The following is a 23306-nucleotide window of genomic DNA, read 5'->3' as shown; positions in this document are numbered from 1 at the left end:
ACTCTGTGTCTGTGTCAGGCAGGTGGCTGGTTGGTTGGCTGGCCCTGGACACTTCTTCTCTTTCTCCCTTGAGTCTAGATTCCTTCTCCTACTTATTCTCTCTGCTCACCAGCCCTGCCTATTCCTCTACTGCCTAGCTATTGGCTGTTCAGATTTTTATTAGATCAATCAGGTGCCTTAGGAAGGCAAGGCAAAACAGCAAAACATCTTTATATAGTTAAACAAATGCAGCATAAACAAAAGCAACACATCTTTACATCATTAAACAAATTCGGGGCTGGAGAGATGGCTCAGTGGTTAAGAGTGCTGCTTGCTCTCCAAAGGTCCTGAGTTCAATTCCCATCAACCACATGGTGGCTCACAACTATCTGTAATGAGATCTGGTGCCCTCTTCTGGCCTGCAGGCATACATGCAGAATACTAAGAATATTTTATACATAATAAATAAATAAATAAATCTTAAAAAAACAAATTCAACACATCTTTACATAGTTAAACAATTATTCTGCAGCACAAACAAATGTAATACATTTGTTTACAAATATTCTATTAAACAAATATCCTATTCTACAATACAGCCCCCTCCCATTTTCCCCCCAATTTTTTATTTTTTACTTTTTTGAAACAGGGTTTTCTGTAGCCCAGTCTAGCCTTGAAAGATGAGCTTCTGGTCTCTGTGCCTCCACCTTTTGAGAGCTGGGGTTTACAAGTGCATATCACCATATCCCATTGATGGGCACCAAACCCAGAATTTTGTGCATGTTAGGTGAGCACACCAACAACTGAGCTACCCCCCAATGTGCTATGTTTTATTTTCAAAATTTTTAAATTTTGTTTCTTAAAATTATGTGTATGTGTGTGGGGGTAGGTATGTACAGGTGAGCGCAGGTGCCGCCTGAGGTACTTGGAACTGAAGTCCTCTGCAAGAGCAATATGTGCTTCTAACCGCTGAGCTATGCCTTCAAGGTTTTCTCCCACCTTTTAAATTTTGAGACAGGTTTTTACTAAATTTCCCAGGCTGGCCCTGAACATATGATCTTCCTGCTTCGGTCACTCCAGGAGCTGTGGCTACATGCCTGTGCAGGTCCTGCAACTGCTATGAATTTTATAAAAGATGCAACTAAAGCCTAGAAAGGCCTGGGCACTTAAACAAAGTTAACCAACGAGTTGCCAACAAAACCAGGATTCAAATCCAGTTTCCCAGTATTCGCTTTTCTGGTCCATATTTTATGTGCATGTGAGGTCAAAGGGGTCTTTATATGTCTAGTCCCTTCCCGAAAACAGAGACTGCCCTCAAACACTGAAACCCAACCACACGCTGCTAGACTTAGCTTACAAGGTGTTAGAACAGCACCCTTCCTCCCCATCTAGTCTTGGTTCTCAAACCCAACGCACATGGGTGACATCCTCGCTGTTTGTTTCTGCCCATACACCGCCCCTACTGGAAAGGAAAAACCGTGTGCTTGAAGCAATCACTGCAGGCTGGAGCCACAGCTCTGCTGCGACCTTAAGGAAGACTAGTGGGTCTGGGACCCTACAAAGCACCTCACACACCCCTGCACTTTCCTCTTAGTGGGGCTGCGGGTGGGTGCCAGTCAGCTCAGCCTCCCCGACCGCCCTCTCGTAGTCTTTAAAGGCGGAATTTATCGCTGTAGGAACCCTAGTCTAGGGGAACGTGGTGCACCCGAGCACTTTCTCAACAACACTGAGACGGAAACAAGGTGCCGAGGGAGTGCACTGCAGAATACGCATATCCGGGGGCCGACCCTGGTGCCGGTTCCTGGTGCCTTTGTGTAAGTAGGGCAAGCGTTCATTCCCTCAACCGGGTATGCACTAGCAGTAGAGATCGGGATAGGAGTGCATGGCCGCAATGTTGACTTTTGAGACCAGGCCGGTCCTATACCCTCACAGTCGGGGCAAATGGCTCGGAGAGAGGCACGCTTACCAGTGTCGTTGATGATAGTGCCCTTGCGTATTTGGGATGGAAGTTGTGTTGTTGAGACTTGGAGCTTTGCTTCCTTTCGTACCTGGGAACAAGTTGCTTCTTTCCTCTGAAGCCCCGTCTTTGAGGCTGTGGTTGTTAGCAAGTGCTCAGCAGATGTTAGTAAGTTTTCAGATAACTTATTTATGTTAACTTGAGTGTAACAAATTTTCAGCCTTCAATTCATGCTAATGACTAGGGTTATGGGTTAAATTGGAGGGAAAAATTCAGCTTCCAAGCAATGATGGTGCAATACAGGATGTGAAGCAAAGCTCCGAGCATGTCAGTCCCCTGCCCTCCATTAATGAGTTCTGGTGTATGGTGAACTGTTGTACAGGCCCTTGACATCCATTGGTTAAGGCACCAGTCACCACAGAGCTGGTGTTACTTCCCCCACATTATGGATGCTCAAACTGGTAGTCAGAAACAATGATTTGGCTGAGCTCACATACACTGGGGTCTGACATTAGCCCTACTCCCAAGCCCACACCCTGACTATTAATAGGAACCAAGCTCTACCAGTTAAACCTACTTCATCTAAAAATAATAATAATAATTAATAATAATAATAATAATAATAATAATAATAACTGGCCAAGACAAGGAGAAATCAAGTAGGTGGTTGAGGGTGTGAACATAGTCCAGGAGTGACAGACTAAAAAGCACACTCTTTTCAGGCAGCTTTTGAGTCTTTCCTCATGTCCTTTAGGGTGACAACAGCATCTGAGGAATAAAACACCAGAGAACCAGAGCTCATGACTTCTGCAGCCAGCCCAGCCTAGGGGTCACCCCGGCACCTCCCTCAGTGACTGGTATCACAAGGGAGACTTAGGAACTTGCAAACCTTTCTCTAAAACATGAAACTTTGGGGGCGAATACTTTGGACCCTCCTATCTGGTTCCAGGGGAAGGAGGGGAGCCCCCCAAGGCTGGGCCCCCAACTCATGGAAGCCTCGTTCATCTCTGTCTGGGCAGTTGAATGCCACAGAGGTGGTCAGCCACTGGACACAGGTCTTTGAGCAAAGAGGTATCCCAGAGGCCCGGAAGTCCAGTGAGTACATCGTGGCCCATGTTCTTGGAGCCAAAACAGTTAAGTGCCATGTTGGGGATAAAAAGAGGGAGGAAGGAAAACTCTGAGGAACAGATATGGGAGGCGGGGTGGGGTTGCTATTTTATTTTGTTTGCCTCAGGGTGCTTAGCAGAGACTGGTGGAATTTTACTGAGCAGATGTTTCAGGCAGATATTCGTTCACCCAACAAACGGTTACAGTGCATTCCAGGCTCTGCAGGCCCAGGGAGGACTAAGTGGCTAGTGTTGAGTCCAGAGTCTTGAGTCCATTGTCCACACAAGAAACCAAGGGAGCCAGCCACTCACGTTCTCCATGGGGACAGTTTCAGAGCCTGAGACCAGTACTTTGGACCAAGCCACTGACCCCTAAACAACTGCAGTACATCCAGGAACTGTGTAGTCATCGATTACAGAGGTAAGCAGCCATGGACAGATCTGAGAACTCTTGAGTTAGGAACAGAGAATCATCCTTCCCTAGTCCCGCCAAGTTATGGTCATAGAGGCGTAAAGTGTCTAATGACTAGAGATCTGTTGGGGTGCGGAAGTGGCAAGAGAGGGGCTGATATAGTAAGTTTAAAGAAGGGAAGAAGGGAAGGCCTGACTGTGTCCTAGGGTATTGCAGACGGGAACCTGCCTTGGCCACAGTCATTGTCACCTCAGCTCTGGTCTTGTTAGTCCTGGTTCTGGTACTGATGACCTCCCTGAATGCTCCTCTTGCAGGATGCCGGTGCAGTATATCCTTGGGGAGTGGGACTTTCAGGGACTCAGTCTGAAAATGGAACCCCCAGTGTTCATTCCTCGGCCAGAGACGGAAGTGAGTATATCACTGAGACAAGTCAGGATGGAGATGAGAAAATGGGAAGGTACCTGTCTTGCCCCAGACTTCCTCCAGGGGGTGCTGGGGCCCCATGACTGCCATTCACAGGGGCAGTGCCCTTCCACACTTCCTTCTTGCTGGCTAGGTTGGCTGAGCCACGGTAGAAGACTCCTCTTGCCTTCTTCCTTTGACTCTCTTCACATCCCAAGCCTCCACCCAGCTCCAAGGACTGGAAGTGACATAGAATGCTCCAAGTGTTGTCCCAGCGCGTCACTCATGGTGGCCATTCCTTAGGAGCTGTCCTGTAGGCCCATGGCCGACTCGAACCATAGGAAATAAATGGCCTCCAGCAACTTAGAGAACAGGGAGAAGTAGAGAGGGCACCTGGGGGCCCGGTATGAGCAGTGTGATTTTAGAGGCGGTTGCTGCCGGCTCAGATGATGAGAGTGTTGGCCTGCCAGGCCAGGGTATCTGTGACTGGGTGACCTGCGTAGGTCTGTTGTCTGGTCAGGTGATTGTCTATGTCAGTCCCTCAAACGGCCAGAGCTGGGGATTGTGTGGCCCATACATGCTGTCCCTTGGGGACACACCCTGATCTGGGAGCCATGTTTCTCTGTCCGTCTTACAATGCTCCCTTATTTTGTTGATGGCAGAGCTGGGAGCTAGAAGTGGACTCTGGTGTGATGTGGGGCTGCAGAGGGGATGCTGAGCAAAATCTGAGGGCGCTAGACTCTGGAGAAGATTGTTTCTGGGAAGATTTCTTGGCAAATAAACATTTTTGGGAAAAGTCCATCCCCTTCCACTTTTGCTAGCCAGGGCCTCTGAGCTGTCTTTCCTTCACCCTTTCAGTCTCTTTCCCTTGGTCAAGATCTTTCTGGAGAGATGGCTCAATGGTTAGGAGCACTGGCTGCTCTTCCGGAGGATCCAGGTTCAATTCCTAGAGCCTACATGGTGGTTTATAACCATCTCTAACTACAATCCCATGGGATCTGATATCCTCTTCTGGCCCCTGTGGGCACTGCATGCACACTGGACGTGGGCATGCATACCAGCAAAATACTATGCATATTAAAAAATCCGCTGACCACCTGGAGTACCCCCTTATCATGTGGTTGAAAGACTGAACTTCACCTCATTCCCCAAAATTGGAGCAGGAAGTCTGAGGCCTTGAGAAGTTAAAGAGCTATCAAGGAAGGGACCCATGGGCTGTACCCGAACTTCTGACTCTTTCCTGTTTAGTACTGACATAACCTGGGACGAGGTACAGACACTCAAAAACAGGATGTAACCTGTCATCTTCAGGCTTTTGGAAGATTGCCCTGTAGCTTTCTCCAAATACCTGACTTTGGGCCAGGAGATCACTCGCCATGCGTGGAGACTGTCAAGGCTCAGACATAGAAGGGCAGCTATCATGGTGGTAACTGGTGTGTGTGTTTGGATTCTGGGCGTTGGGTGTGAGCTTTTGGCTCCCGTGTGCCCCACCCACTCTCGGGGTGTCCGGGCCAGGAAGGCAGCTTTGCTGCTTGAGGAGGGGAAGAGTGAGGATGCTGTGGTTGGGGGGCCAGGCCTGCCTCACTGTACAGACATTTCTGAGAACTCACCAGGTTCGCCCCAATGTGAAGCCACATCAGGCAGGGGTGCTTTACTAAGAAATTGAGAGGACGTGGCCTGTGGCAGAGAGTAGAGAGATTGGGTGCAGGGGAGGGGTCACGGAGTCTGTATTCTCTATCCATCAAAGGGCGGTTTTTGCTGGTGGGTGTGAAAGTCTGAAATGCAAAGTTGCAAGTGGCTTGTGGCCTGATGAGTTTTATTTTCCCTGGGGGGGAGTGAGAGGGTGACCGAGTCTCCTGTATGGCAGTCTGTACAGTGGGAAACTGAAGTCTGGGGTGTGAGCCATTCCATCCCCATCTGTGTGGTATGACTGTATTGGCTGTGGGAGCCTAGTGCCATCACTGTTTTAGGGAGGCCATACACCTGACTGGTGTCAACCCACCAGGGAGATGATCCTACTAGAGGGTGCTCATGGGAAGCCCTCTGAGCCCTTGGTTGCCTCTATAAGGCTTATGCAGTCTCATTGGGAGCACTGGCTTGGCAAAACCACCCACTGCTCTTTCCCTGCCTCTGACTTCTATTTCTCTTATCTGTCACCCCATGTTTTGAATCCTTCCTGGATTCAGTTGGAACAGATGATCTGGGTCTGTGACCAGCTTGGCTCAGATCCTTCTCAAAGAGCCAAGAGTGTTAGGTAGAGGGAAGTTCTTTATTGCCTAGGAAAGAATTATCTAGACTTTCTGAATGTAATCTCAACATAGATAGTCCCCAGATGGTCTGATCAAGATGAGCTTTCCATGGTCTGTGGTAGAAAGGAAGGTAAGAGGCCACTGGTGTCAGTGAGGGCTCAGTCTCTCAGCCCTGCCCCAGGTGGCCATTTGCATGGATGGTGTGTGTGTGTCTGAGGTCAGGGATGCCTCTGTGAGGTGGCTAGCCAGTGTGGGCTGGCTGAGGGGTCATCCTCCAGCCAGAGTGGGCTGTTTGTGGCCAGGAAACCCAGAGAAACTCACACCCCTAACATAGGCTGTCATTTTGCTGGCCTTTAAGCCTGCTGCCTTTACCACAGCCTTTCAGTCACAGTCCTAGATTGTGAGCTGTTCGCCGGCCATAAGCCCAGTTTGGTGAACACACCCAGTGCTCTCCATTCATCCCTGGCACAGGACTGAACCTATAGACAGTAGTGCACAATGGGCTTGGATCGGGGCAGGCTGGTCCAGCTCTCCTCTCTGTCTACTTTGGACTTGTCACCTTTGGTATGAATGAGCATTGCCACTGAGATTGGGGCCCTAGGAAGGACAAAATGCTTTTGAGACTCAGGAGGACAAACTTAAAATGAAAGGGGGTTTGGATGATCTGATGCTGTTTGCTCCACTGGGCCTGGTCTTCTCATAATTTAATATCACAAGAGAGACAACCCCTGTCCTAGATCTTCAAGTCAGGCTGAAGATCTTTGGGTTGTAGAGATGCAACCAGTCTGCAGAATGAAGATGTTCTAAAGAGGTAACTATGTCCCTCAATCTATCAGACCCCAAAAAAGTAGGGATTTCTGGAGAAATCTCGTGCACTAGTCAGCAGGGAGCTTGTGTCCCACAAAGGGATCTCACAGTCCTAACAACTTGTCAGACTGAAGCCTAGGCAATGATGACTTGGTGGTGGGCAGGACCACACCTTGACCGGATGCCTAGACTTGCATATCCTTGGCCCGCTGTTTAAATTTTGATCTCACTTCAGGAATCTGAGATGGACTTGAAAGATTTGCTGGATTTCTTTGTCCCTCCTCCCAGTGTGGCCTCATTGAATAAATTTCTTCCCTTTCCCTTTCCCTTTCCCTTTCCCTTCCCTTCCCCTCTACTTCCTCTCCCCACTTCCTCTTCCCTCCTTTCCCCTTCCCTCCCATAACCTCTCCTCCCCTTCCCTCCTCTCCATTCCCCTCCCTCCCTTCTCGTTTCCTCTCCTCCCATAACCTCCCCTCCTTTCTGCCTTCTACTTTTAATTTGGCTCTTTTTGTTGGCTTATTGAGGATGGGTGGCCAGGTCTGATTTGGGGCACAGTTTGTAACCTCCAAGTCTGATAACAGAGACACTTTAGAGGGCCAAGGAAGGCTTCCTTCAAAGGCTTTCACCTACTGCGTTCCTCCCAGTTTCCTGAGCCTTGAAGGGTCCCTCTGCCCGTACCCAAGGGGGTTATCTTTGAGAAGACAACCTGCAGTATGCTTGGTCCCCCACTCTCCTCTGGGTAGAAACATTTCAGCTCTGGACAACAGCATCCTTCACCCTTCATTCCTAGCTCACCGTGTGCTGATTACTATGTACAGTCCCAGTGGGCATCAGATGGTGGGCAGGACCCTAAACCCTCTTGCGTTCCTGCTGATGATTTCTGAAAGTATACTTTTGCTGCAGAAGTGGGTACCGTCCAGACAGGCTCTCACTACACCTGTGCCCCTTTACCATGTTCTGTGTGTGCCTCAGCCACCTGCAGGTATGAGACGTGGACAGAGGTGTGTCCCTGCCCCATGAAGGTAACTGCTTGTCCCTTTGGTCTAGGAGTCTTCTGGGAATTCCCAAACACAACTCTGAGGGTACACCAGCCACCCCTGATTTATTTATTTTCCCCCCATAGTACTAGGGGTGGAACCCAGAACTTTACATATGCTAGGCAAGTGCTCTTCCTTTGCGCTATATCCTCAACCCCAAGCCTTTGATTCTTGACCACTACGAGCCACAGCTCAGGCTCTAGGTAGGGCCTTGACCCGTGGGTGTTTCTTTATGAGCCAGTGGTGATGATCAACGTATTAGTACTGTCTCTAGAAGGATAGATAGGACCAGGAACAGAGGGATTGGCCATCAAATATGGTTCTCAGCATTGCTGTGAGTATAATAATGGAAAATGTCCGGACAGGCATAACTAGGGTTGATTAAGTGCATGTAGGCAGATAAGGGGTCAGGTGTATGACTCTGACTAATTTTTACTGTGTTCTTGAAGGCAGTGCGCAGTTTTGCAGATGAGTAAACTAAGGCATGCAGGGACAAAGTGATCCACTCAGGTTCTTGCTGATGTCAGAATCATTTTGGCCTTGACAGTTCCCACCTGTCTGTCTTCACCAGGAACCAACTGCTTGGACCTCTTTTTAAGGCTCCCCAGGAGCAAGATGATACCCAGTCTAATCCAGACCCTCTGCCTTCCAGGAACTGGTTGAATGGGTTTTAGAGGAAGTGGCTCAGAGACCCCCTGCAGTGGGAGCCCAGAGTGGTCCCCTCATTCTGGAGGTGGGCTGTGGATCAGGAGCCATTGCCCTCAGCCTGCTGAGTCAGCTCCCTGAGGTAAGCCCCCTCAGCTTTCCTCCGCCCCGCCTTTATCAGACATCGAGATAGAGTGAGATAGTCACTCACTGTCCCTTCCATTGACCCTTCACCCACATCCTTCTTCTAGAAGCATTGAGGGAAAGTGGCCAGAAAAGGAAGGTGTGCCCAGCCCAGCAGGGCGATCACCTCTGCCTTCCACTCCTGTCTGTCTGTCTGGAGCCTAACTATAGGAAAATTTTGTTCCATGTTTCTTTTGAGGAGCTAGGGAGGAGTTCTCAGACAGGCATCTCCCAGAACTCCACCTCTCTTCCTTTGTTCTTGGGGCAGAGTCAAGTCATTGCTGTGGATAAGGGAGAAGCTGCTGTTCGTCTGACCCGTAAGAATGCTCAGAGGTATATGGACCAGGAGGTCCAGAGGGCCAGCACTGGGGAGTTGGACTTGGGGGCCTGGTCTTCACCTTTATTCTAGTATCAAACCCACTTCTGTCTGCCTTCTGCTCTTGAGGGAGAGGTGCAATGAGGGTTGCCTGGCGTTGGTCCCATGGCTTTATGGATGGACGGACTGTGAGCAGTGGCTGTATTGCTGGTCCAAGAAGGGCTCATTTCCCTCCTGGTCCTTGAAGCCAAGGGTAATGGCTTACATCCTATGCTCACCGCCACCTCCCCATCTCTCCAGGCTTCAGTTGCAGGACAGGATTCGGATCGTTCCCCTTGATATAACTTCAGGTATATCCCCTCTGCCCATGTTTTTGGGGTGGGGATCCTGGATAGAGGAATTTCTGGTGGGTGAGGCACTGCAGAAATGGGGTAAGGGTTTCCCAGTAAGCATATCTGTGGACCAGTGGACCATCTCAGATTAGCCCTTGCTGAGGACAGACAAGGAACTGTTGCTGTCTCCTTAGCTGACCTGACCCATGAAGGTCTTTTGGGGAGTGGGCGGGGTTTCTTTGTGTAGCCCTGGCTGTCTGTCGGCCTCTGCCTCAAGAGTGGCGAGAATAAAGGTGTGTGCCCCCACCACCCAGCAACAAGGCCTTTCTTTATCTTTGGATTCCTATGACTGATAAGTTTAACTAAGGTGTGTTTACTGGCAAGCCATGAAGAGATTTTCAAAGGAAAGCAGTTCAGAGCCAGGAACCTGTTATCTTAGCAGTGGGGGAGGCAAGAGGATTGCTATGAATTCAAGGCCTGTCTAAGGAGCAGAGTGAAGTCTAGACTAGCTTGGGATACAAGGTAAAACATCACACACACACACACACACACATACACACACACACACAAAATCAAACCAGCAACAACTAAGAAAGAAAATTTTAGGACCAAGACACTGTGAGCCTCTCTGTCTCCACCTGGCCTGGAAGAGGTGGTCAGGCCGAGCCTGGCTTGTGGGCTGCTTTGCAGGAGCCTCAGGTTTCCAGCTCCAGTTCTATTCTTCTGTTACTCATAGGGTCCCCGAGTTTTGTGGGAGTGTGATCTGCCTGGTTTAGCATCTGGTACAAGTGGGACCCGGACACAGCCATAAGGGGTTGGCTGAGGGCCGGCCTGCCCTCCCTATGCTTTCAGAACATACTGTTTATAAAGCAGAGAGTAGCAAGGCCAGGGGGCTGCAGAGCGAGAAGCCCTTCCTCTGCCTGTGAATCAGGGAGGGTTTTCTGGAGGTGGCACTTGAATATTGCTTACTGAGGAGGCCTTGACAGGGAGCAGAGAGAATGCGGACATGCTAGGTGAAAGGCTGCCTGTCAGAACATGTCCACTTCTGGCCAGCCTGCTAAGTAGAGACTCTGGCTACTAATCTTCAAGTTTGGCCAGGTCTAGAGACAGGCCCACAGTATGACTTGGGAAGAGGGACTGCCCAAGGGACAAGATGGCAAGTGGAGCTACCAACTTTCCCTTCTCAGTGGACCACTCCATTCTATGTATCCATTTCTTTGTCCACAGAAGGGTGTTGGACACACCTTTTGCCCTGGGGTCCCATAGACTTGGTGGTCAGTAACCCTCCCTACGTCTTCCACAAGGACATGGAACAGCTGGCACCAGAGATCTGCAGGTACAGGGTGGGTGGAACGTTAGAGAAGCTCTACTGGGATCCCTCTGTGCCGGAGGACTTCTGTCTGGAGAAAAGAGGTGTGGCCTGGAGGGACAGCAGTGTTGAGAGGCGCACTTTAGTGCCACAGCCTTACTGGGACAGTTTTTGCCCTTGCACGTCTGACTCCTGGAGGTCCCTAGCCTCTCTGAGCCTCCGTTTCTGCTTTGAAAAGCGGTAGTGCTTGCAGGACCACGGGAAGGACATCAGGCATCGTGATAGAAGGCACTTATAGAGGAATGTGCACCAGAGAGGGAGGCTGCCCCATGATGACTTAGTGGGAAAGCCATCCTGCATTTACAAGGACGGGAACCCCAGTGTAACCACATGTCCCTCCATAAGCCCTAGTGACACTGGGTAGATGCTGGCTCCTCTTTTCTAGGCTCATAGAAGTAGTCAGATTAAGAGCAGGAGCAGCTGGGTTCTGAGAGAGCCTCATGCCCTAAAGGCTGTCAGTGGGACTCCCACATCCGTCTGGCCCTGCTGGGGGGGGAGGTCTGCAAGAGCGAGCAGGAAGGTAAAACCTGCTGTCCATTTAGGAACCGCTTGCTAATGGATCCTCAGCTTACCTCTCCGCCCAGGGTCTAAGTCCCAGGCCTTTTGTGAACGCCCCCTGGCCTGTCGACCCTTTCACCTACTCTACCTCAGTCTCTCACCTGCCAGTGTTTTCCCATTCAGCTATGAAGACCTGGTAGCCCTGGATGGTGGTGAGGAAGGCATGGACATCATTACCCGCATCTTGACCTTAGCTCCCCGGCTATTGAATGCCTCTGGGTATGGATGCCACCTCCACTTCCACTGTGATTGACATGTCTTGGCAATCATTGTTCCCCTGCCTCTTGCAGTCCAGATGATGTAGAAGCACAGGTCCTGGCCCTACCTAGCTGAGCTGACCTCTCTTTCCACCATGTAGAAGCATCTTCTTAGAAGTGGACCCAAGACACCCAGAGCTTGTCAGCAGCTGGCTTCAGAGCCGGCCCGACCTGCGTCTTAGTCTTGTGGCTGTACGGAAAGACTTCTGTGGGAGGTAAGGCTACAGCTCCCGTCGCCGTACTCCTTCCGTGCTCTCTAGCAGTCCCCACCACTTGTGCATTCCTTAGAGCATAGATGATACCCAGATATGCATCCTGTCTCCCCAGGCCCCGGTTCCTGCATGTCCGGAAGTCTGCAGCATAGTGTGGCTACTCTGTGAACAGCTGGCCAGGATTCCAGTCTGCTGGGGGCCTGACTGGCCCTGCATGGAATACTGCTCAGAGGGAGGCAGTAATGCTGTCCAGAACCACAGGCATGGCCCATGGTTCTGCGATTCCCCACGATGGATGTTGCTAGGAGACTTGGAAATAAGGATGGAGTGTTCTTCCTGGGGCAGCAAAGAACAGAGACTCAAGAGCTGGGTTTCAGGCCCAGCTCTTTCTCCTCAGTGTCACAGGCTACTTGTTGTTCCTGTGGTGAAACTGCTGAGAAGATATTGGGAAATGTGGCCAGTTAAGTACCGAGAGAACAATAAATGGTAAACCAGCGTTTGTTAGCAGTATCTGTGGGCCCTTGTCCTCTGTATAGGATTAGGCCTGAGAGCCTCCTACTCCAGTAAGTCAAGCAGACTGTGTGATAGGGGTGGGGCCCAGTGTAAGGAGAGCACATGATGGGGGTAGGGGTATGAGGCTTAATCCTGTCCTTGGACACTGTAGGGGCTGCGCAGAAGAGCTCATTCTTTGGGTTAACATCGTCTACCTCCAGCCCAGTATACCTATGTACCCTTCCTTGACTGGGCCCAAACTGAGCATGGGGGCCATGTCTGAGGATGAGGGTGGAGTTGAGGGTTTTTTTTTTTTTTTTTTTCGACAGGGTTTCTCCGTAGCTTTTGGTTCCTGTCCTGGAACTAGCTCTTGTAGACCAGGCTGGCCTCAAACTCACAGAGATCTGCCTGCCTCTGCCTCCCAAGTGCTGGGATTAAAGGCNTTGGTTCCTGTCCTGGAACTAGCTCTTGTAGACCAGGCTGGCCTCAAACTCACAGAGATCTGCCTGCCTCTGCCTCCCAAGTGCTGGGATTAAAGGCCTGCGCCACCACCGCCCGGCAAGTTGAGGGTTTTTTGACACATGATCCTGGGGTTGCATGCCCACACTGATGTCAGTGAAGGTTTGAGACAGTAAGGTGGAAAAAACCCCACAGGACTTTTGTTTGCTTTTATTGAACTTCCTTTCCAAATGTGGAAATTCAAATTTGGAGTTCAAATAACCCACAATATATCTCCCCGGCTGATGCACCCAACCAAGTGTGGTCACTGAATCATGACCTTTGCTCCAGCTCTGGGCAGATTCACAGCTACCAGGAGGCCCAAAGATCAGGTACTGTCAACAGCAACAGGAAGCTTCTCAGTGGTGAGTGTTGATGCAAGATTGCATCTGGGTAGTTCGTCAAGTGTTGAAGACTAAACACGTCCATTCTACCTGACTCTCCCCTGCCCCCAGCATTTGCAAGGGCCTTACCTAAGGTGCAACAGCCAGAGACAGTGTGCTCTGATAGGCAACAAACAGCACCACCAGAGCCAAGACAGCTGGGTACCAGGTCCAGTCTTGGAGTTGGACCCAGTTACCGCCTTTCTCCGAGGTACAGACTCTTCTCAGTCCAAGCGTAGTACAGGAAGTAGCGTTGCTTTATTCTGTTCTAGATCACCAAGGTAGAACATGCATGCTGGCATCTAGATCACCAAAGTAGAACATGCATGCTGGCATCTAAATGCCCACAGTCCAGGCAGGAGGGTCAAACTGCTAAGAGAAGGCCTGCCTGAAGTCCCATGATACAAGGTAGCTAGGCTGAGAAAGGAAGTCAGGCCCTCGCTTTCTGGGAGTCTGTATTTCCAGACTTATGTCCTGTTTAAACGATGCCTGCTGCTGTGGTTAAAGGGTTTATTTGTGTTGGCAGAGGCTGTACTGCAGGTCTCAGAGCCCCAGCATCTGGCCCTGGTGACCTATCCGATGTCTAGCACTAGATATGTGGCCCTCAAGCCATCTCTGGCTTCCCTAGAAGTAGAGAGCCTGGGCTTTCCCTCACGACTGTTCCAGAAAGAGCCTGGGAGGGTAACATAGGGTACAACCAGAGCAAGGCTCCTCACCTCATGAGCCTCCTATGCCGTTTGCCCTTTGCTTGCCAAAGCCTGTATGAAAATCGCCTTCTCTCTCTTGCCTCTGCCCTTTGGCTCTGTCTCTTTTCAGACATCAGGCTGCCATGACCTCACAGCCGTCTGTTGCCCTCTCATCTCACAGCTTGGGTTATACTCAGTGCTGAGTTTTCTGACAGTTTTCCCTCCAGGCCTCAGTCCTATTTCTGAGGTAAGGCCTGGAGAGCCTGCCGGTATGGCACCCAAGAGAGTACAGTGATAGAGAACGACAGTGGAGGGGCAGTGGGGTCATTGGAGCAGGAGCCACCCTTGGGACAACTTTCTTCCCAGAAAAATGTAGGACTTGACTCCACTGGGATAAAAATCCAAGCCAAGTAGAGTGGCAAGGCAGGGCCTCCAGACTGTAGCTGCTAGCTTAGTTGGGCTAGACACTGAGTTGCCTTGCTGGAGCCATATCGACCCAGGTTTGGATTCTGGAGGCCGCCCCTTACCAGCATGTGACCTTGGGCAGATGACTGTGCCTTATTTAGCTTTGGCCTCCAAACCTTGGGAAACGGGGCCAAAGTGCTTTACCGCAAGGATGGGTGTGGGATTTTCTTGGTACATTGTGGCTGTTTCTGTTGCCTTGAGGGCAGACGGGGAAGGTCCTGTACCCTGCTGGGTCAGCTCAGCACCAATAGGAGGCAGGCAGATATGGCAGTCAGCAAAGGAAAGATGACAGGATTTTAGTCCTGGGCTCTTGGTGACTCCACCCACTGGAGATGGAGCCGTCGGAGCAGCCTCTTCCTCTCCTCACCGGTTCTCTCCATCAGGGCCATGGCAGCCAGTGGCTCCACTCTGGGAAAGCCAGACTCACATGCCCTATCCTCCTCTTTCTCCTAATGCTAGTGCCGGAAGCTTGACACAGTCAGGGAGTCCTTTGGGGACAGTGCAGGAGGATGTGGTACAAATGGTACCACCCAGGCTCTGCAGGTTCTACAGGCCCTGAGGTCTTGAGGCCAGATCCTGGGAGAGCAGTCTGTCCCCTGCTAGAGCAGGGGAGAAGCTATGGTCTTGCCTCACAGTCGGATGCTTTGTGTAACTTCCTATGGCTTATTCCTTGTGGTCTATTCAGCTGCTTTATTAAAATGTGTCCCCAGCTACAAGAAGTGCACCCTTTCCTGCAGGCCCACTTCCATGGACCCTGGGCATCTGTTCCCAATCTCTGTTCTAAACTTTAACTGGATCCACAGTACCTGAGCATGGTCTCTGTCTTGCAGAGTGCTGTCTGAAGAGGTGGGGAAAGACATCTCTGAGAAAAGCCCCAGGATACTGCTCCCTGGCCCCATAAGTAAGCTTCTATCAGGGTAAAGGGTTTCACCACTGAAGGGCCTGAGAACTGCTGGGCCCAAGTGGGAAACCCTTCAGTCTGCAGCCCGGCCCCATCTTTCCCTATCCACCTTCAGATTCTTTACTGCCTGGACCTCAGCTACCCTGCGGTACTTTCCTCCAAATACTTTCCCTTTCCCCAGTAATGCATCTTTCTGGAGTTCCCTTGCCCATCAGTGCCAATCCAGGTCATACCTGCTAAATCCTAGCACACTTGCCCTGACTTTGTGCCTTCCCTTACCCATATATCTGGCCCCTGAATTTGGAAACCTTCCAGTCTCTTTCTGGGAGCCCCTGTGAGACTGGGACATGCAGGTTTAGTGAAAGTCCACCAATAAACTGACCCCATATCCATTTTCTAGATGAGGCTAGAACTTCCCGAGTGGCCCACATCTGACCTGACAATAGCACTCGCACATTCTAGTCAGTAGGGAGAGGAAACCGTGAGCTCTGGCTTCTTGCCTGAGCCAGGCAGCTGCTCAAGTTGAGCCATAATCTCTTTGAGGGCTCCAATGCACCTGATCCCCGCCCCACAGCATGCCAGGGGAACAGGCTGTTCTTGGCGGCAGCAGGCGCAGGCGCCAGGCTTCCTGGAGCTCTAGGCCTTAAGCAGTCAAGGTGGTAGCTAGGATGGTGGCCTGGTCTCTCTTTGTGAACTCTCTGCCCTGAACAAGACCCTGGGTTTGAGACAAAACAAAGCAACTCTGTACACAAGATAGGCAATATAATGGTGATTAAAGACACCTATGTCCTCTTTCCCCAGCCCATGACTCTTGCCTTATATATGGTACAAAGGACGTTGCCAGATATGAATAAAGATTATGTGTGTATGCCTGTGTGTGGTATGTATGTGTTCACACGAGCATGCAGGTGTGAATACATGCATGGGGGAGCAAAGGCCTCAATCACCACCGTGTTTTGAGACAGGGCCTTTCACTGATCTGGATCTCACGAATTACACAAGTGCCAGGACTCCTGCCTCCATCCTCCCACACTGGGGTTACAGATGTGTGCCACCATGCCTAGCTTTTGCGTGGGTTCTGGGGATGCTAACTCAGGCACTTACTTGAGTTTGTGCAGCGGGTACCTTACCAACAGATGCTTCTTCCCAGACTTGTGGCTGAAGATCTGGAGAAGGGAAAGTTGTGAGTTGTTCAGGTAAACACATGATTCACAGGTGTCTATAGAAAGGAGACAGGTGTCAAAAGTGAGCGGAAGCAGAGGTCAGTGTTGTGTGATTGCAGGAGGAACCAGCCAAGAGCCAAGGAATGCAAACAGCTTCTTCCCTAGAGCCTCAGGGAAGAATGCAACCCTGACCACATCTTCACTAAGCTCAGTGGAATTGATTTTGGATTTCTAACCTCTAGAATTATACAGTGTAGTTGTGCGTATTAAGTTATAAAATCTATGGTAATCTTTTTTTAATTAATTAATTTATTTATTTATTAGAGATTTCTGCCTCCTCCCCGCCACTGCCTCCCATTTCCCTCTCCCTCCCCCAGTCAACTCCCCCTCCCTCATCAGCTGGAAGAGCAGTCAGGATTCCCTGCCCTGTGGGAAGTCCAAGGACCTTCCACCTCCTTCCAGGTCTAGTAAGGTGAGCATCCAAACAGCCTAGGCTCCCACAAAGCCAGTACGTGCAGTAGGATCAAAATATGGTAATCTTTTACAGCAACTATAGAAAACTAATACAGATCTTGATGCTCCATGGAGCTTGGTTAGTCACTTTGTATTCTTTTTTAAAATGTTTTTTAAATTACATTCATTTACTTATTGTGTGTGTATATGTGTGTGTCCATCCATGCCACAGCATGCTAGTGGATGTCAGAGGGAAACTTGTAGGAGTCGGTTTCCACTGTGTGTGTCCTGGGGCTTAAACTCCATTCTTCAGGCTTGGCCTTGAGTACCTTTACCCAGTTACCCTGGCCTGCCTATCACTTAATTTATATTCTTGTGACAAAATCTCTTACAAGGAGGAAAGATGAGTTTGGTTCCTTGTTTCAGCTCAGGATTGGCAAGCTCTGCTGGGCGTGACAAAGCAGAAAGATGGTGGAGGAAAGCGCCTCACCTCAGGGGTCCTGAGACAGTACTGCTTTCATGGCTAGCCTGGGCAGCCAACTTGACGCACCTGGGAAGAAGAGCCTCAAGTGAAGCATTGTCTCGTCAGACTGGCCTGTTTTCACATCCGTGGGCTAGTTTCTTAGTGCTAATTTATGCTGGAGGGCCTGCCCACTGTGGGAAGCACCTTCCCTAGGCAGGTGGGCCTGGGCTGTGTTAGAAAGTGAGCCTGGGAGCCAGCCAGTCAGCAGTGTTCCTCCTCGGTCTGTGTGTCACTTCCTGCCCCCAGGTTCTCAGTGCTTGAGTTCCTCATTGCTGGTCTGTAACCTGTGAGCTGAAATACACCCGCCCTCCACAGCTGGAAGGGAGAGGTTTCCGTCAGTGTTTTTATCACAGCAACTGGAACCAAATGAGAGCACACACTTTTCTTTCTTTTTTTGGTTTTTTTTTTTTTTTTTTTAGAGACAGGGTTTCTCTGTGGCTTTGGAGCCTGTCCTGGAACTAGCTCTGTAGACCAGGCTGGTCTCGAACTCACAGAGATCTGCCTGCCTCTGCCTCCTGAGTGCTGAGATTAAAGGCGTGCGCCACCATCGCCCGGCCGAGCAGACACTTTTCTATAGGTCCCAGTTTCTTACTGCCTCCAAGTAGGACCATCTCAGTCACGCCGCTAGCTGGGGACCAGGGCTCCGGCACAGAAGTCTTTGAAGGACAACCCAGGCCCACACTGCAACAGTTCCGTGATGGCAAACTTAAAAATGGAAGTATTTCTGGAATTGGAATGTGGAAATGGGCGGAGGCTGGAAGAATTTGGAGACACATGATACATTGCCTTGGATGCCTCTCCTCAGAGGGGATGTGGCCAGGGTGGGTGGTGGTGAGCCCTCCTCAGTCTGCCAGCCTGAGGTGTGCAACACTTTATGGTCTTTAGAGAGAGTGGGCCGTCTCTCAGAACAGAGTGGCTGGCCGAGACCCTAGGAGCCATGGGGAGAGTGGACTGGGATTAGAGAGAGTGCAAGGTTGGCCTCCTTGAACTATTTTTGATTATGTGAGGTCTACCCAGGTCCTGGTCCTGGATTCCCATGCAGTCATGTGGTTGGTTGGCCTAGCAGCCCTGGAGCGGGAGGAAGGCCCACACTCCCGCATGCCATGGCCGTGAGCTGAGTACAGCAACCTGTGTCTAGAAGAAAGCTTGCCCCCTCCATGTCAGTAGATAGCTGGGCTCTTGCCAATCACCAGGCAGTCCTTAGTCACCATTCCATCCTGGGACTGTATCTGGTTGTCCCTGAGGATCTTAGTGTTCTGGTTCTCCAAGCTGGAGTCGCCAAGCTGTTACCTTTGGACCCTGTCCCTGGCCAGTGTGAGGCTGTAACTACTCCGGATGAGGAACAAGGAACTGTGGAGAAGTTATCCCACCTGGACAAGGTGCAGCCCCTCCTGAAGCTACAGTCCTAACTCAGGTGTCACGTGGAGAGCTTCTGGAACCCCAGTGGGCTTAAGAGAAGTTGAGGACAGATAATAGTTCAGATACCTGGAATAGTTCAGATGCCTGGGATTAAGGGGGAGCTGGGACATGAATCCCCTGGATATACTTTGTATGAAGCCTAGAGGATTTGGTACTGTAACAAGACTTATACTTAAGTCCTGATTTTCCCTCTTCCCAAGCAGAAGTCTGCGCAGCAGGCTGGAAGAGGACGAGGCGGCACTGGAATTGTCATAGCTAGGTCCTGAGCTGTCTTACAGAGCTCAGAGCTGAGATCCACCTGTCGGAACAGGAGCAGAAGTTGCCAGAACTGTCCCACAGGGCTTCCCACAGCCACAGCAGCTGCCTTAATCCTGGCACATACAATGCAGAGTCAGCATCTCAGTCTCTCAAGCCAGGCTCCAGAGGGACTGCCACACTCAGGGATCTTAATTGCATTCACATAGCACTTCCCTCCTGACTCCTAGCTCAGAGCTTCCAGCCTCTGTTGTCTCCAAAGTCCTGAGGTCAATAAATGGCGCTTATATGTGGCTCTATTTAGCTCAGTGGTTCTCAACCTGTGGGTCGCGACCCCCAGGTCTTTCGAACGATCCTTTCACAGGAGGCTCCTGAGACCATCAGAAAACACAGATATTTATAACAGATCAATAGCAGTATTACTATTATGAAGTAACAATGAAGATCACTTTATGGCTGGGGTCACCACAGCATGAGGAACTGTATTAAAGGGTCGCAGCGTTAGGAAGATTGGGAACCACGGATAGCTCTTATAACTAGGGACTCTAGTGTATAAACCCTTTGGGCTGGGTTCGTGGACCAGCATGCGCTGCATTAGCTCAACCGTGGCCCTCGCATATACAGACACCCACATCGTGGTCCCACCTCAAGCCCTGGCAGTTGTGAGTAACGTTCCCTCGGTTGAGTAAGTGAGCACTACCACCTCTGATGGAGCTACCTGTGCATCTACCCTGACTCTCTTGGGCCTCTGAGGTACTGTCTTAGAGCTGTGGTAAAACACCTTGATCAAAGTCAACCTGGGGAGGAAAGGGTTTATTTCAGCTTATAGTTTCACTTCCTGGTCCATCATTGAGGGAAGGGAAGGGCAGGAATTTAAACAGGACAGGAACCTGGAAGCAGGAGCCAATGTGAGGTCATGGGGGAAGGCTGCTCACTGGCTTGTTCCACATCTTGCTCGGCCATCATTCTTCTCGCACCCACAACCACCAGCCCTGGGGAGGCACCGCCTGCAGTGATCTGGGCCTTCTCACACTGTCAATCAAGAAAATATACCACAGGCTTGCCCACAGGCCAGTCTTGTGGGGGCATTTTCTCAATTGAGGTTCTTTCTTCCCAATTGACTCTGGCTTGTGTCGAGTTGACATAAAACTACCCAGCACAGTTTTCTAAATGGCCGCCGGGTTACAGTCAGAAGTGTGAAGTGGAACAGTTTCTATCCTCAAGGCCCTCTTTTTTTCCAGATAACCTCCTACCAGCCTTGTAGGCAGTCAGTAAAAGCTAGTCCTCTAGCTCAGAGAGTAAGACCAACAAAAGGAGGTTACCTTAGTCTTGCTGGGAGACTGAACTGAGCTAACCTGAGCTAACTTTCTCTAGGGCCCAGATGGAACAACTTGGAGAAGCTCTGACCAGGTGGCCCCTTTCCCAGGGCCTGGGTCTCCCCAGGACTTCTGCTTCTCAGAGAAGAGGCAGCCACTGAAGTGACCCTGTTCTTTCAGTTCTGCTCCAAGGGCTGCATCTGAAAGAGCAGACAGGCCAGATGTGCCCACTCTGGGTCCCAGCAGCAGGTGCCATTGTTGGGGCTCAATATGCCTACATAGGTCCCTGTGTAGGTGAAGTTAAGGCCCAGTAGGGCAGGGGGCAGGACAGTTCTTTTGGGGATCCCAGTAACCACCACTTCCTCCACCCATCAAAGACTCCTATCTCATCTTGCTTTCCAGAAACAGTATCACTTGCTAGAAGAGGTAGTTAAGTCCCTCTGTCCTTCCTGGAAGTCAGTGGGAAGCTGAGTTTTGTGAGTATGCAGAGCAGATTCAAGCTAGTGCTGCCCGAGCCTTTTGCCTGGTCATTGACCTTGTAGCTAAATGTCTAGTGTCCATCTAGGCACTGGACCCCAAAGAGCCGATCTGCATTATTAGCTATAAATCTCAGGAAACCCTACAGGCCTTGTAACCGAGAACACCCCAGATGAGGCTGTACAGCGAACTGGGAGAGAAGATGAGGCTACCCCAATGTCCATCTGACCATCAGAGATGTGTGGAGATGGATCTTGGGGTGTACCCTGCAGAGCACAGCGCTAAGGTCCACCTCTCAGAGCAGGGGCAGAGGTTGCCAGGGCTGTCTCCACAGAGCTTTTCAGAAAGGCAGAAGCTTGATGAACTCCTCTCCTAAGGGACATGCAGGTCAGAGCCAGGACCTCAGTCTCCCAAGTCCTACTAGGTGTTAGGCTCCCGAAAGTCAGCTCACACCCAAGCAGAAGGGCTAGGAAACACCGAACTTGAAGGGTGCACACCAGGATAAGAGCATCGGATTATCCTAATCAGCCTTCATGCTGGCCTGTAAGGTGAAAGCTGTGAGGCCCTCATTTTACAGATAAGAAACCTAAACACAATCTAAAGATATGGCAGGCACTGGGGAGAGCCTGGGGAAATGCCTAGGGGCTGGAAAGCACATGAGCAGGGCTGTGTGGTGCCAAGTGAGCGGGAGTGCATTGGCCTGGCTGGGCTCTAAGTGCGCAACTAGGGACCAGGGCTAACTCATCTATTACTTGGTTTTGTATATTATGAGTGCTTTCCCTACATCTTTGCTTATGTATCCAGTGCATGCCTGGCACCCATGAAGGCAAGAAGAAGGCATCATATCCCCTAGGACTAGAGATACAGACGATCGTTAGCATTATGTGGATGGTAGGAATTGAATTTGGATCCTCTGGAAGAATAGCTAATATGTTTAACCAAAAAGCCATCTCTCTAGCCCTGGATGAGGGGCCTAAAAGCAAGTTTTTTGAGCTGAGTTACAGGGTCATCATGTAGGCATGAAGTGCTCTTCCATGGTCACAGAAAAAGGGGGTTCAGGCAAGTGCCGCAATGGTCCAATCTGGAGGTGGCTGGAGCTTGAGTGGAGGTAAAAGATTCTGAATCAGTTGACTCACAGACATTATGAGAAGCCAAATGGGGATGAGGATGGAGTGGTCAGAACCATGATGTGTGGTCCTTGGCTCTGATTGGCACCAGAGGAGCTTGGGACTGCTCTGAGCTGGAGGGTGGGGATTTGGAGACAGTAAGTCTAAGAGTAAAGGTTACTCTTAGAACATCCTAGAGGCAGTATTGGGCATCCAGAGATCCAGATGTGACCACATGGGAGAACAGCATCCAATTGGGAAGATGCTTCCAGGCCTTGGGGCTGTCAACAACAGTAACATCTGCCATGTGTAAGCGGTGATGAGTGCCACAGACCTTTGGTCTTGAGTCAGACAACAGCACATCAGGGATGCCTGCCTGGCCCTGTCAGGATAAAGAGTGAGGCCTGACTTGTCCAAAAGCACACAGCAAGTACCCTTGCTGGGGTTTGTACCTAGTCCTCAAACATCTGGGCAGGAGAGAAAGTGAGCAGGCTACAGAGGCCACCTGCATCCTGGGGCCTTACCTCACAGGTTTGGCAGCTGGTTAGAGGCCCAGAGCCAACACAGGTCCCTAGGCAAAGGGGAAAATGGCCAAAGCAAACAACACCAGACTCTGGTGAGCTTCCTCTTGGCTACCCAGCTTTCACATCCCGCTGCAGAGGAACCAGACAAGAAGCCCTGGGTTTTGTGGAGGAGGCAGGACAAGTAACCGGTGCTGAAATAGGACTCCTGTACTCTGGATGTGAGGTGAGGTGGGGCTGGCAGACACCACGCTCTGCCTCTTGACTGGCAGGTGAGTTAAGGAGGTAAGTCCCCATCGCATTGGGAGGAAGAAGAATTTGAGGCCCCAAGGTCTCACTATGTAGCCCTGGTTGGTTTGGAACTTGCTGCATAGCCCAGACTGACCTCAGATTCAGCAGAGGTCTGCTTGCTTCTGATTCTTGACTTATGGGACTAAAGACATGTGCCACCATTCCTAGCAAAACTCTCCTTCACTGTATCCTGGCCCCTTACAGCTGTTTATTCCTTCAAACTGAGTGTCACATGTCATTCATGTACACTTGTAAAAGTTAAAAGCAGCATTTTAATAACATAATGTTTAAAAGTTGAAATTCTTTCTTAGCATAGAGTCCATCAAGGTAAACAGCAAACAAACAAACAAAAAACCACAAATGCTGCACCAGGGCCTAGGATGGGAATTGTTTTTTATTTTAAAGATGTATTTATTTTTATTTTATATGAAATAAAAATAAATTATTTTTATGAGTGTTTTGCCTATATGTATATCTGTGCATCACAGGCATGCAGGACTTATAGAGTCCAGAAGGGAGGCTTCAGATCTCCTGGA

At 50.3% G+C, this 23306-nt stretch overlaps 1 protein-coding gene across 9 annotated transcripts in view; it reads left to right on the top strand.

Annotated features, from left to right (window-relative positions):
* Positions 1 to 12328, top strand: part of Hemk1 (HemK methyltransferase family member 1) — a 105627-nt gene extending 93299 nt beyond the window's left edge. The window contains exons 1-11 of one of the 9 annotated variants that reach the window (XM_050139292.1): positions 1712 to 1793; positions 2691 to 3069; positions 3372 to 3463; positions 3769 to 3862; positions 8602 to 8736; positions 9046 to 9110; positions 9223 to 9443; positions 10653 to 10761; positions 11476 to 11571; positions 11711 to 11824; positions 11937 to 12328. In XM_050139292.1, the coding sequence (XP_049995249.1) occupies positions 2839 to 3069; positions 3372 to 3463; positions 3769 to 3862; positions 8602 to 8736; positions 9046 to 9110; positions 9223 to 9443; positions 10653 to 10761; positions 11476 to 11571; positions 11711 to 11824; positions 11937 to 11973 (1194 nt within the window). In that variant the 5' untranslated portion in view covers positions 1712 to 1793; positions 2691 to 2838 and the 3' untranslated portion in view covers positions 11974 to 12328. The other 8 variants (XM_050139293.1, XM_050139295.1, XM_050139291.1 and 5 more) reach the window with 8 other exon arrangements.
* The last annotated feature ends 10978 nt before the right edge of the window (positions 12329 to 23306 follow it).

The sequence above is a fragment of the Alexandromys fortis genome, unplaced genomic scaffold, assembly GCF_014885135.2.
Source record: "Alexandromys fortis isolate MF-2015 unplaced genomic scaffold, M_Fortis_MF-2015_v1.1 scaffold_36, whole genome shotgun sequence".
Lineage (NCBI taxonomy): Eukaryota > Metazoa > Chordata > Mammalia > Rodentia > Cricetidae > Alexandromys > Alexandromys fortis.
This window is presented reverse-complemented; position numbering and strand designations above follow the sequence as displayed.